The following is a 12,996-nucleotide window of genomic DNA, read 5'->3' as shown; positions in this document are numbered from 1 at the left end:
TGTGTGAGGCAGCGGCAGCTGGGCACGGGGGGGATTTCACTCCAGAGCAGGACTCGTCCTTGCGGGCTCCTGTTGCACAGCCGGGCACCAGCTGGGCATGCAGAGCCACCAGTGTGTCCGCAGGAAGCGCCCCCTTGCAGCACTGCTGGTAAGACCGCAAGACACCCCCCACCCCCCAAACCGTGTGTGTCCCTGTGTTTGGGGGTACAGGTGTCGTTCCTTGCCGTTGTGCCTGCCAGCGCCGCTGCCGCGCCCCCGAAGCGGGGCCGTGGTTGCCCTCCCCACCACGCTCGGCGGAGCGGGCAGCCGCTGTGCGCGGGGCAGGACGGGACGGGGCGGCGTTGCAGGAAGTTACAGCTGCAAAACAGCCGCCTCCGGAGAGGAGCCTCTTCCCGGGACAGGGATGGAAGGAGGTGGCTAAGCAACACCGGGCTCTCCGCCGCGGGCCCCGCAGGCTCAGCGCCCGGCAGCACGAGCACAGGGAGCCGTGGGCTCAGCCTCCCTGGCAAGGAGTCCTGCTGGAGGTAACCCTGCCGCTTTCGGCGTGGCTGTCACCCTCGCCTTGCTTAGCGCCAGCCTCACCGTCGCCCTGGGCTGCAGGGCCCCGCACCGCCAGGGCCTCCTGCACTGTGTCCCTCCGGACGCGAAAGCGGAGAGGCGGGAGGCCGTGGTAGTGAGAGAGTGAGGGCGTGCGGGCCGGGCGTGCAGCAGGGCTCCCTGAGGGGGATCGCAGCAGGCGGGCGGCACGGGGACCTCCGCTCGGCAGCGTGCCCTGGCAGCAGAGGGGGCCGGGAAGGGGTCGGGAGCCAGGCACAGGACGCATCGGCGTTCGCTTGGTGCAAAGTCCTCAAGGCCAGGACGCCCAGGTTCAAGGTCAGCTCCACTGCCTCCACTCCCGTGCTTCAGTTTCCCCATCTGGATAAGGTGAAAAAAGCCCAGTCTGCTCGTCCTCTCCTGGGGGAAGCCAAATGCAGAGAGATTTGCACACTGCCCCTTCCTATCTGCTGGGGTTTGCTGGCATCCCCCCCCCCCCCCCCCCCTTGCATCAGGTTCTCAGGATGTTGAGGCCTGTGAACACAATCTGTGCTCCTGAAGGATCGCCCTGCTGAGCCGGGGGGGGAGCTTGAGTCAGCGCCGGCACAGCCGGTTCTGCCAGACCGGACCGTATTGGGGCAGGTAAGGCTGGGCAGGGTGCTGCTGTGCCACATCCCTGGGGAGCGGAGCTGCTCGCCCCATCCTGCTCTGCCCCACAGAGCCGGCCCAGAGCACCCCAGAGCTGCTGAGCCCCTTGTCCGCCGCCGGAGATGGGGGCTTTGCCTGGGAAAAATAAGTTGGTGCAGCCCCAAGGGACCAGCTGAGCCCCCACAGCCCCCTGCCAACCTGTGGCCCAGCTACTGCTGGCTGCAGCTTCCCAGGCTGTCTTAAATGGGAGACAGCTGTGCTCAGCACCCCTGTGTGCTGCAGGGCATGGTGAGGGCTGCCCGCCTGGGGACAACACTGCTCGACAGGACAGGCCACCACAGGGCAGCCCTGGGGCACACCAGTGCCAGGCTGGGGGAAGCCGCCATGCACGTGAATATGGGATCACCTTTATTTTCTGCCTTTCCAAAGCCCCCCCTCCCTGCTGTCTCCCCTCTCCCAGTCCCAGCTCCTGGATTCACAGGATTTCATGCAAGTTTGAGGAGAGCAGTTGGTTTGTTCTAATATAAAGCCCTGAAATGTCAAGCCCTCAAGCCTGGGAGGAGGAAGCCCTCTCTCCACCACTTTTGTGCTCTCAGTTACGATAGTTGTTATAGCTGTACTATTACAGCCAAGTCTAGGCTAGTGACTTTTGGCTGCTAACAGGAAGATTGTCCCCTGCCCCTTGTGCCCCTAGTGAACTAGGTGGCTGGTCCCAACAGAGGCCCTGGGGGGGGGGGGGGGGAGGGGGGGCATGCAGACTTGCCTGGCAGGTTGAGTACCTCCTCAGGACCCTGCTTTGCTGCCCTCTTGGCTGCAACCCCCCGGTGATGCCCAAGTAGGTCTGTGAAGGGTGCTGGATGGGGAGTCTGAGGCAGGATGTGCTTCTGCCAGGTCAGCTCTGCTCCAGCCACCCTGCCGGCTGGCCCACCACTGCTCCCCACGGCTGGTAGGTTCCTGATCCAGACATCCTTGGGCTGGGGTGGGGGTAGGTACAGCCTCAAGCTACAAAGCTGGGCTGGTCCAGACACTCAGCTTGCCTCATGGGCTCTCCCCTCTCTTTCAGGCAGAGGATGTCACGGGCCATGCAATGCCAGGGCTGCCTGCCCTGGGGCAGCTGGACGCAGCTGTGTCGATCCCTGCCAGGGAGCAGGGGGACCCGGAGTGTGTATCTGTGTGCTGCTTCAGGGCCAGGTGAGCTGGGCTCTGTGCTTGTAGGACTGTGACCCTGAATTTGTCCTGCCCCCAGGGAAGCCCTGTCCCTGGCAGACACAGCTGCACAGTGGCTCCTGTGTAGTCTATGGATCACCCCAGCAAGACGTGAAGCCAGTGAGCTCGATGGTATTAGCTCTGCTGGGCTGGAGAAGGCCATCTTTGACCATGGGCATTCTTCTTCCCCCCCAGGCACTGCAGGCAGCACCTTCCTCAGGAAGATCCTTTGTGCAAGCAGCATCTCCCTCCCCAGGTACAGTACCACACAGCTGGGGCCTGGCCCATTCTGCCCTGTGGCTGCTTGCCACAGGATCTGGGTGGCTGAGCTGGCTGCCTTGGGACCATCAGGGTTTTGTGGGCAGAGATGCTGCTTTGCCTCCACCTAGAAGAAAACCCAAATCCAATTCCTTGCCGGCTCTGAATTCAGCCCAACTTCTCTGCCTTGCCACGGGCTTGCTGGGGATGCACAGCGCCTGGGTTGCTGACCTGCGTTGAGTTCCCAGCCATGCCCTTGTCCCTTGGTGCATGGGACATAAGGGGTGAGCTGGCTCTATTCAGTACTGCCATGGTACTCACTTGTGATCTGCCCACCCTGCCCCAGGCAGGGCTTGGAACTTCTGCCCCCTGCTCTCCTGGTGATACTCTCCCTCCTCTTGCAGGGGCTGTGTTCGCTACCAGGGAGGGTCCCAGGAGCGCTCTGTCCAGCCCAGCTCCTCTCGCCACGGCCTGTCCCAGCTGAGGAACGTAGCCTCTTCTGGTAAGCTTGCAGCCCTGCGCTGAAGAGGATGGAGGGTCCTGCACAGCAGGTTGGGGGCAGCTGCTGTCTGGGCAGTGTGATGGTTAGCAAGAACTGGGTTGTGTCCTCTCTGCAGCCACCTCACTGCGGTGGCTTGGAGCAGGCAACTTCCACAGTCACTTGCTACTGAGGAGCCCTTGTCTTGTTAAGCACCTTCCTCTTCCTAGATGCCATCAAGAAACATCAGAAGAGCCTGTCTGCATGGTTCAGCCACCAGCCCAATGAAGAGAGGCAATTCGGCCCTTCCTTCTCGCTGGATGCAGTCCACGTGGACCCAGTGATCCGGGAGAGCTCCCTGGAGGAGATCCTGAAGCCCTCACCTGACCTAACCATCCAGAACCAGCTTCAGCAGCCCTGCAGCCAGGTTATCAGCCTTCAGAACCTTTTTGATGTGGATGCCTGTGGGCGGCAGGTGAAGAATGTGGTGCTGTATGGCACTGTGGGCACGGGGAAGAGCACCCTCATCAAGAAGATGGTGGTGGACTGGTGCCATGGTCTCCTACCCCGCTTTGAGCTGGTCATCCCCTTCTCCTGTGAGGACCTGTCCCATAGTCATGCCCCCATCTCCCTGAAGCGCCTCATAACCAAGAAGTACCAGCACCTCCGGGATGTGGTGCCAATGCTGGGCACTTCCAACCTCAAGGTGCTTTTCATCCTCAATGGCCTGGAGCGCCTCAACTTGGACTTCCGTCTGGCTGGCACAGAGCTGTGCTGTGACCCCAATGAGCCTGTGCCTCCCTCTGCCATTGTGGTCAACCTGCTGCGAAAATACCTCCTGCCAGAGGTCAGTGTCTCCCTCCAGCAACTTCATGCTGGAGAAAGGCTGGGGATGAGCCCTGGGGCATTGCAGGCATGGCCATTGTGCTAATTGCTTGTAGTCCAGCTTGGCTATGAGTGAACAGGCAGCCTCCATTCCTGGAGGGACTTACCAAGGTGGCCTCATGTCACTATTACTGGTTTGTGTCTGTGAGATCTTTGGTGAGGCCTGTAAGGCAACGAAGGCAGTCTGCTGGGCTGTGGTCTTCCAAACTCGATATATGTCTAGCAGGGGGTGGGGAAAGATCTTCTGTCCCTTCTGCCTGGGCCAGATTTGAACCAATGCCCTTTGGGCAGCAGCTTCTTGAACCCCAGCCCCTGGGTGGTGTGATCCTTGTGCACCTCTAAGTGGGTTATGCACTTTGGACCCTGCTGAGCTTAGATCAAAGCCATAGAGGGAGCACCTCCAAACTTACCCAGCCCTCTGCTTCCAGGCCAGCATCATTGTCACCACGCGCCCATCTGCGGTACGTCGGATCCCTGGCAAGTATGTGGGCCGCTACGCTGAGATCTGTGGCTTCTCCGACACCAACTTGCAGAAGCTGTACTTCCAGATGCGTCTCAGCCAGCCTGGGTGCAGTGGAGAGAACAGTGTGGGTAGCAGCTCAGGTGAGCAGGAAAACTTGGTGGAGATGTTGTCGAGGAACTTGGAGCGCCACAACCAAATAGCCGCCGCTTGCTTCTTGCCCTCTTACTGCTGGCTGGTGTGCACCACGTTGCACTTTCTCTACTTCACCAGGACGGTGCCTCCCACCCAGACTCTGACTGGCATCTACACCAGCTTCCTGAGGCTCAACTTCAGTGGGGAGGTGCTGGACAGCACTGACCCCACCAACATCTCCATGATGAAGTATGTGGCCAAGACGGTGGGTAAGCTGGCCTACGAAGGGGTAATGTCCCGCAAGACCTGCTTCTCAGAGGATGACCTGCAGCAGTGCTTTGAGGTGGAGATGAAGACTGAAAGTGAGCTCAACCTCCTGGAGGTCTTCCGCAGCGATGTCTTCCGCTTCTTCCTCACTCCATGTGTGCAGCCAGGCAAAGAGCACACCTTTGTCTTTACCATCCCTGCTATGCAGGAGTACCTGGCAGCCCTGTATGTGGTGCTGGGTGAGAAGAAGACTCTGGCACAGAGAGTGGGGAAGGAGCTGTCAGAGGTTATTGGGAAGGTGAGTGAAGATGTTGCCGTCGTTCTGAGTATCATCTCCAAGGTGTTGCCCTTGCGCTTCCTGCCAGTGCTCCTCAACCTGCTCAAAATCTTCCCTCGCTACTTCTCCCGGCTGAGCGGTAAGGACCGGGATGCTATTGCCCACACCATGGCAGAGGAGCTGTTCAAAGAGGAGGACTACAACAATGATGATGTCTTGGACCAGATCAATTCCAGCATCCTGGGTGTGGAGGGCCCCATGCGCCACCCTGATGAGGCCCCTGATGATGAAGTCTTTGAGCTGTTCCCCATCTTCATGGGTGGGATACTGTCCCGCCGTAACCGTGCCATCCTGGAGCAGCTGGGCTGCTCCATCAAGAACCTGGCAGCCTTTGAAATCGCCAAGGCCATGAAGAAGACAGTCATCAGGAACAGCCGCAAAGGGCTGCCCCCCTCTGAGCTGATGGACTACCTCTTCTTTCTGCATGAGTTCCAGAACGAGCGCTTCACAGCTGAGGCCATCCGCTCCCTCCGTACAGTCAACCTCTCATCCGTCAGGATGACCCCTCTCAAGTGCTCTGTCCTGGCATCTGTCATGGGCACCACATGCCATGAGGTGGAGGAGCTGAACCTGACCTCCTGCAACCTTGACACAAGCAGCTTGAGAACCCTCTTCCCTGTCCTGCTGCGATGCAAAGCTCTCCAGTGAGTACCACCTTCTTCTGCCCTTGGGCAGTACTCAAAAACTGGGCTCTCCCTCACCTCTGCCCATGACAGGAATACCCTTGGAGCCTGAGCATAGCAAAGGCAGGGAAGGGTATGGATGCCCTTGTTTATCCTCAGTGCAGACCTAGGGGACTACAGCTTCCAACATGCAACACTTCTTGGGCAGCCTTGCTAGGGCACTGCATGCTGGGACTTGCAGTCCCAACACACCCTCCTAGAGGACTCTGTGGGAAGCTGGTACCACAGGCTGGACCCTCCCATTGCTCGGTCCCCTGGTGCCACACAGCATCCTCGTGTAGCTAGCTCTGCTGCTAGTAACTCAGGGCAGGAGATAGGCAGCCCAAGGGTGGGAGTCTGGGCTGCGCTAAGGGGTGGGTTCCGTTCCAGTCCATTTGTGGAACTGCAGTCTTCCTGTCGCCCAGGGGGTGGCGAGCCGTGCTCAACAGAGATGGACTCGGCTGTGCAGCGGGGCTGTGCAGCACTTCCTTCCTCCAGATGCTCAGGAGGGCTTGGTGGGGTCCTGATCCCCCCTCAGGCCTTCACCCATCCCCTGCGGACCCTGCACCTCCTTCCTCTCCCTTGCTCCTCCTGGCACTGGCTCTGCTGGTTGATGCTACCCAAGCTCTGGTGCGGTTTCAGTATGCCCCCTTTTGGAGAGGAAGCCTTGCGTTGCCTTGTCTGGGGAGCCCAGGTAGGATGGCAATAGGGAGGGCCAGGGAAAATGGAGAGAGCAGGGTTGCCAGCTCCACAGGTAACAGCTGTTTCGGTCCTACCACCCCATGTCTCGCTCTACAACAGTCTGCAGCTCAACAGCCTGGGCCCTGACGCCTGCAAGGAAATCCGAGACCTACTCCTGCATGACAAGTGTGTGGTGAGCAACCTGCGGTGAGTACTGCCTCTGCCCTTGCATGAAACTGTCTATGCTGCCCACCATGTGCCCTGGCCCTGGGCCCCCTGCCCAGCCTCGGCATTGCCCTGAGCTCCTGTGTCCACAGGCTGGCAAATAACCCCGTGGGCGAGCAGGGGGCACAATACCTGGCTGAGGCACTGGCAGGCAACCACTCGCTAACCCATTTGTCCCTGCTGCACACTGCGCTGGGGGACCGGGGCACCGAGGTCATTGCTCGGCACCTGACAGAGAACCAGCACCTTCAGGAGCTCAACCTGGGCTACAACTCCCTGACGGACACAGCTGCCCTGCACGTGGTGGAGGTGGCCAAAAAGCACGCAACACTGGACAAAGTGCAGTGAGTTCACTCTGCCCCATCTCTTCCCTCTTGCAGGCAATGCCTCTGACCCAGTGTCCCTCCTTGTGGCAGTGAGCAGGGAGCTCTTGTCTGCCTCTGCATCCTGCCTCCCAGCCCTCATAGTGTCTTCCACTCTTTTTCTCTCAACCCGCAGTCTGTACTTCAACGACATCAGTGAGGATGGCAAGCGGGCACTTCACAGCCTGCGCATGGACCGGGATGGTGTCAGGGCACTGGTCTTCCTTACAGCAGGCACCGATGTCTCCGACTACTGGTCCAATATCCTGAACGTGGTACAGAAGAACCTGCCTTTCTGGGACCGTGAGCGGGTTCGGCAGCACCTTGCCCTCATCCTGCAGGACCTGGAGAGCAGCCGGAGACAGACTGCCAACCCCTGGAGGAAAGCCAAGTTCCTACGAGTCGAGAGTGAGGTCAAGAAGATGTTGGGGAAACTGCAGCATGGGACCCTCTAACCTGCTGTCCATCCACCCAGCCGGGGAGGGAGCAGTGCTGCTGGGAAGAAAACACTGGAGTGCACCCCAGCAGTGCATCCCCTGCACCCTTATCCGCGTGGAGATGCCTAGTGGTCGGGTGCTACCAAGGCTGTCAAAGGTGCTGGGTATGTGGGGCTCAGCCCTCATCTGCGGGCAAGGCTGAGTGGGGGACAACTGTACAGAGACCAGGCCAGGAGCAAATGGGACTTATTATTCTGGGCTTGTAGAGACCCAGCCCCTGTACCCTGGCCACTGCGGGCCTGGCCACGAGCCACAGCAGTGGTAGAGGGGCAGGACTCAGGCTTGCTTGTGAAACCTTTGGTAGCATTAAAGTGCACCTCTGTTTCCACTGAAGCACACTACTGCCAAGACTCGATCTCCTCGGCGGGCCCTTCCTGGGGGAGGAATGTGGAGGTGGTGGTGCAGCCATCCCTGCAGCAGTTGGAGTGGAGGGCTCTGGCCCTTCCCCGTCTCACGGGGTTAGGATGGGGCAGCCCACTTCTTCTCCAGCCCATGCTGAACCAGTTGGTCTTCCCTACCATGGGCTGTCCTTGGTGGCATCTGGGAGCTGGGACACCAGTATCTGTTCCCAAGCTGGGTGTCCCAGGGTGCTGGTCCCTGCTCCCAGCTCTGCTGGGTGCGGACTGGCAGTGTCCCAGGGCTGGGAGGGCAGGGGAGACATCAGGACTGTTTAACCATTAAACCTGGGGCGTCTTGGAAGAGGCGGGGACACTTCCCTGCCACTTCATCCTGTACCTTGCTCCCTCCTGCATTCCCTGCAGCCATGAAGCAAACAAAAGGTATGTGCCGGGGTAGTGGGGCCAGTAGAGACCCTTCCCCACATGCATGTTTCCAGGCCCTGCTTCCGAAAGGAGCAAAGCAATGTTGGAGCCCAGGCAGGCCATGGAATGGAGCTAGAGGCATCCAAGGAAATGGGGGTGCTTGGCAGGAATCCCCTCTCCTTGGGTTTGGGGGTCCTTGTGCTGGAAGAGGGTGGGGGAGTGGTTTATGGGGAGGTGCGCAGGGGAAGGACTCCATCTCCATCTTGTTTCCAGCCAACTCTTTGGGGCCCTGGTTACCCCTCCATCCCTCACTCAGAAGCCCTATAAACCCCCAGGACTAACCTCCATCTGTATACCACTGCATGGCCCTATTTTGCCCCCAGTGCTGGCAGGATCCCGCTGGGCTGGGCAGTGCGCGCCCGTTGGACCCAAGCAGCAGGTGTCCTACTGTTTTGAAATGCAACGCAGGCAGAGGGGCTGGGGGGGTTGCGTGGACTTGGCAAACCCACCTCACCTGGCGTGGCATGCTCAGCCTGCAAATGGACAAGCCTGAGTGCTCGAGAGCATGGGGTTGGCTCCCAGCCTGCCGCCTCTGGCACTGACCTCTCCTCTCCCTCTGCAGGGCTCGAGGGTGACAAGAAATCCATCATGTAAGTGCTGAGCTCCCTCTGGCCGGGGGCTTCCTGGGGCTCATGGCCCCACAACTGGGCTGTGCGCATCCTCAGCTGAGGTGGTGTGGGGTCACAGCTGCCAATCCCAGCTGCCTGTCCCAAGAAGGTCTTCCCTGAGTTGTTAACTCAGGAGGGATGCTGGGGATAGTCCAAGAGGGAGATTCCCTCCTGCCTTAAGAGGAGGCACTGGAGCTGTGGCCCTGGCTGGCCCTTTCTGGGAGGAATGGGGCTCCCCACGGCCATGCTGCTGCACTAACGTGGCCTCTCCTGCCCTTTATCATTTCAGAAAATTTGAATTTAACCCCAAAGATGGCATTGACAACCCTGCCTTGTCGCTGGCCGAGGACACAGGTAAATACCCTCACGTCCCCAGGGCATCCCTGTGTCAGCACAGTGTTCTGGCAGCTGGGCATTGCTGAGGTCTTGGGCTTTCTCACGTGGGGGAGCTGTGGGGAGGTGAACACGTAAGGCAGCAGGGATGGGGAGATCCCAGCCCTGGATGGAGTAGAGAACCAGTGTTAGCATCCCTGCAGGGCCCTGCTTACTGGCTGTGTCCCCATGCAGATGGCGAAGGCATGGGGGAGCCCCGCTTCTACCTACTGAGCAAGGGCAGCACGGAGACCTTTGGCTTCTGCCTCCATGAGGAGCTGGGCTCCCGGGGCCACATCATCCGGCAGGTCGAGCTGGGGGGACTGGCCCAGCGCAGGGGGCTGCAGGATGGGGACCGCCTCCTCCAGGTCAATGGCTACTTTGTGGACCACATGGACCACCGCAGGGTAAGCTGGGAGCACCCCGGGGCTGTGAAAATGCAGGATGTGGGATCCTGCTGCCCCCCGGGGCCCTGATCCCATAGGCTCTGGTTGGAGGGATGCCCTGCCCGGGGTTCACAGCCTGGGTCTTTTCAGGTGGTGCAGAAGATCAAGGCCAGTGGGAACCAGGTTCTACTGGCAGTGCTGGACGGTGACTCCTACGAAGCAGCCAAAGCCCTGGGCAGGGACATGTCCCAGATGCTGCCTGCTGACATCCGTCCGCGCCTCTGCCACATCACACAGGACAAAAGCGGTTTTGGCTTCAGTGTATCAGGTCCAGAAGGTAAAGCAGGCAGCAGGATGCTGGTGCCGGGAGCTTCCCTGATGCATCACCTCACTCACCCCAGATTGCTTCTTCTCCTCCCTGCAGGTGTGAAGGGCACCTTCCAGCTGTCAGTGCAGCAGGATGGGCCAGCGGAGAGGGCAGGGGTGCCACCAGGCTCCTGGCTCCTGGAGCTGAACGGGGCCAGCGTGAGGAGCTACTCACATGCACAGCTCGCCAGAAAGGTACATGCTCCTGGAGTGGGTGGGTGGGGGACCAGGGCTGGCAATGTCACCGAGCACCCTGCGTTTCCCATCCAGCTTAAGCAGAGCGGCAGCAAGGTGACGCTGCTGGTGGCATCCAGTGCAGTGGAGGAGTTTTACCGCCTGCGCGGCCTGCGGGTCACAGCTGCCTTGGCAGACACCTCCTGGCTCCCCTTCAAGGTCCGGGAGCTGCATATGGTGAAGGGTCCAGCTGGCTATGGGTTTCTGCTCAAGGAAGATGACTGCAGCTCAGGGGCCACAGGTGAGGGCACTGAGGGGGCCAGTCTGTACGTGAGCAAGGCACGTCTGAGGGTCAGGAATAGGTGTAAGCCCTGTGCCCACAGTGGGACCCTGTCCCCATCTGCTCATGGGGGTCAGCGGTGCTAGTCCCCTCTGGCTGAATGCCTCTGTGAACATCTCCCCATCCTCCCTCTGTCCCTCTCCGGCAGGCCAGTTCCTGTGGGATGTGGATGCGGGGCTGCCAGCTGAGCAGGCAGGGATGAAGGAAGGGGACCGTCTCCTGGCTGTGAATGGTGAGAGCATTGAGGGGCTGGACCACCAGCAGACAGTGCTCAGGATCCGTGCCCGTGATGACCAGGTGACGCTGCTGGTCATCGACCCTGCTGGTGATGAGTTCTACCAGTCGGTAGGTTTTGGGGACCCAGCATAGTCCCGCCCTGGTTGGGGAGCCCTGGGGTGCTGCAAAGCTGCATGATGGGATGGGTATCTTGCTCCCAGGCCTGCACAATGAGGTCCTCTCTGGGGGACCTGGCTTGCTGTGAAGCGCCAGGAGCTGTACGGCAATCCCTCTTCTGCTCTTCCAGATTGGGCTGTCTCCTCTGCTGTTCTTTGAGGACAGTGACCCTGCCTCAGGCTCCCACATGCCCTCCCTGCCCTCTCCCAGTGGGTCCCCTGAACAATGTCACATTGAGGTGGGACCAAAGGGACTTGGCTCCTGGCTGGTGGCTGCTGCCAACAGTATAGAGCTCACACAGGTAACCTCTCTTGCCAGACCCTCACGGCAGTGCTGCTCACAGCCCAGCACTGCTCAGAGTCCTGGTACCCTCCTGCCCTGCCTGTCCTAATATTTTCCTGGCACCTGTGAGGCTGGCAGGAGGGGGCTGCGTGGTCCCCTGGCCTCAGGGGTCAGGCAGAAAGACCCCTCCAACCTGCCCATGGGGCAAGGGTGGAGTGTGGTGGGGTGGGTGGATGTGTGCTACCCACGATGTCCCCGCCGTGTCTCCACAGAGCCTTCGCCAGGAGGAGCACAGGAGGCTGCACCAGGCATTCTAGCAACCCAGGACCACACTGCCTCCAGCCAGACCACATCCAGCCCATGGGTCCCCCCCTGCCCCCAGCTTCCCTGAGAGCACAGCACTGCTCAGCATGGCTGTTGCATGGATAGCTGCTGTGTCTCCGTGCCTGTGATGGGGCTCACAGCCTCACACCTCCCAGAGACTCATCTCCACTGATTGAGGCTGGCTCCAAGCTTTTATTAACCATGATGGTGGCTTCTTGTAACCTGAAGACAGAACTGTGTCTTTGCCTGCCCAGGTACCTCCAGGGGTATCTAGGGATTTTACACTGAAGTCCTTGCTGAGCTCCAGGCTCTGGGACCCCCCAGGAGAGCTGAGGCACTGCCCTCCATGCCATGACCCAGAGGACTGGGGAGCATGAGGCTTGGCTCAGCCCAGGGCTGGCCTTTGGGCCATTGTGTGAAGGGGAAAGGGAGCGGTGGAGGCCAAAGGGGTGCTGGAGTAACCCCCCACCTCTCAGCCTGTTGTCTCGGGTCTGTCCCTGCATGGACATGTGCCCCCCCCCCTTGTGCTCCACCTCTCATCCTCCCTGAGAACCTGTGGGCAGTGAGTGCTTGCCACCCATCACAGCACTATTTCTGCATCATGCATTTGGGATGTGATTAAAGGGCAAATCCACACTGCTGTTCATGTGTTCATGTTCTGGAGAGGACTGTGACTCAGCAGTACATCTCAGGGCCAGACAGGATCCATCTTCTCCTGCCTAGCCCGGGGCAGCTGGGGTGTTGGGCAGTGGATGTGGGAAGTTGATAGGGAGCGTGCTGATATGGAGAGAGAGCCTGTCCCACCCTGGGAGCCCCAGGGTGCTATATGTCCAGGGGGTTGAGGCCAAACTCCCTTAGGTGTTCCTTGTGCTCCACAGCGATGGTCGTTCCTACCTCTTCCCAGTGCTGGCTGGCCTCTGCCATCTTGGCCAGCACAAGGTCTAGGCTACCCTGTTGGAAAAGAGGACAGTGAGAAAGGGGAACCGTGCTGCCAGGGGGAGCCACCCACAGCCACATCCCCACTCACATGGAGGATCTTCTCATACTCCCTCTCCATGGCATCGAGCTTGCCCTGCAGCTGGGCGATGGTCTGGTCCTTCTCTGCTAGTGCCTGGGTGGCAGTCTGCTGGGTCTGCTGGCTCTCCCGGAGTCTGGTGGCTGTGGGGTGCGGGGGCGGAAGCAGGGGACACTGAGCACGTGGGCACAGGAGCCTGGCACTGCGTGACCAGTGCACAGGAGGGTGCAGGCAGTGTGCGGCACAGCCTCTGCCCAGTCCCCTTCATCCCTGGGGTGGC

General features: G+C 60.1%; 2 protein-coding genes across 3 annotated transcripts; both read left to right on the top strand.

Moving 5' to 3' along the window:
* Positions 1–410: 410 nt before the first annotated feature.
* On the top strand, positions 411–7,733 carry NLRX1 (NLR family member X1). The gene is made up of 9 exons (XM_082493885.1): positions 411–524; positions 2,246–2,373; positions 2,584–2,644; positions 3,051–3,148; positions 3,355–3,971; positions 4,438–5,852; positions 6,672–6,758; positions 6,869–7,120; positions 7,275–7,733. The coding sequence occupies exons 2-9, from the start codon at positions 2,253–2,255 to the stop codon at positions 7,591–7,593; spliced, it is 2,970 nt and encodes a 989-aa protein (XP_082350011.1). The 5' UTR covers positions 411–524; positions 2,246–2,252; the 3' UTR covers positions 7,594–7,733.
* A 309-nt stretch (positions 7,734–8,042) lies between these two features.
* Positions 8,043–12,330, top strand: NHERF4 (NHERF family PDZ scaffold protein 4; the record flags this gene model as incomplete). Of its 2 annotated transcripts, XM_082493884.1 has the most annotated exons (10): positions 8,043–8,414; positions 9,019–9,046; positions 9,354–9,418; positions 9,632–9,843; positions 9,973–10,159; positions 10,247–10,383; positions 10,459–10,663; positions 10,851–11,047; positions 11,226–11,396; positions 11,650–12,330. In XM_082493884.1, the coding sequence occupies exons 1-10, from the start codon at positions 8,399–8,401 to the stop codon at positions 11,692–11,694; spliced, it is 1,263 nt and encodes a 420-aa protein (XP_082350010.1). In that variant the 5' UTR covers positions 8,043–8,398. The 2 variants fall into 2 exon arrangements, with proteins under 2 accessions (XP_082350010.1, XP_082350009.1); XM_082493883.1 differs by lacking the exon at positions 11,650–12,330 and having other exon boundaries at positions 11,226–11,486.
* Positions 12,331–12,996: the final 666 nt, after the last annotated feature.

Source organism: Vanellus vanellus, assembly GCF_965231255.1.
Source record: "Vanellus vanellus genome assembly, chromosome: 21".
NCBI classification, from domain to species: Eukaryota; Metazoa; Chordata; class Aves; order Charadriiformes; family Charadriidae; genus Vanellus; species Vanellus vanellus.
Note: the sequence above shows the minus strand (reverse complement) of the source record. Positions and strands in the feature narration are given on the sequence as shown.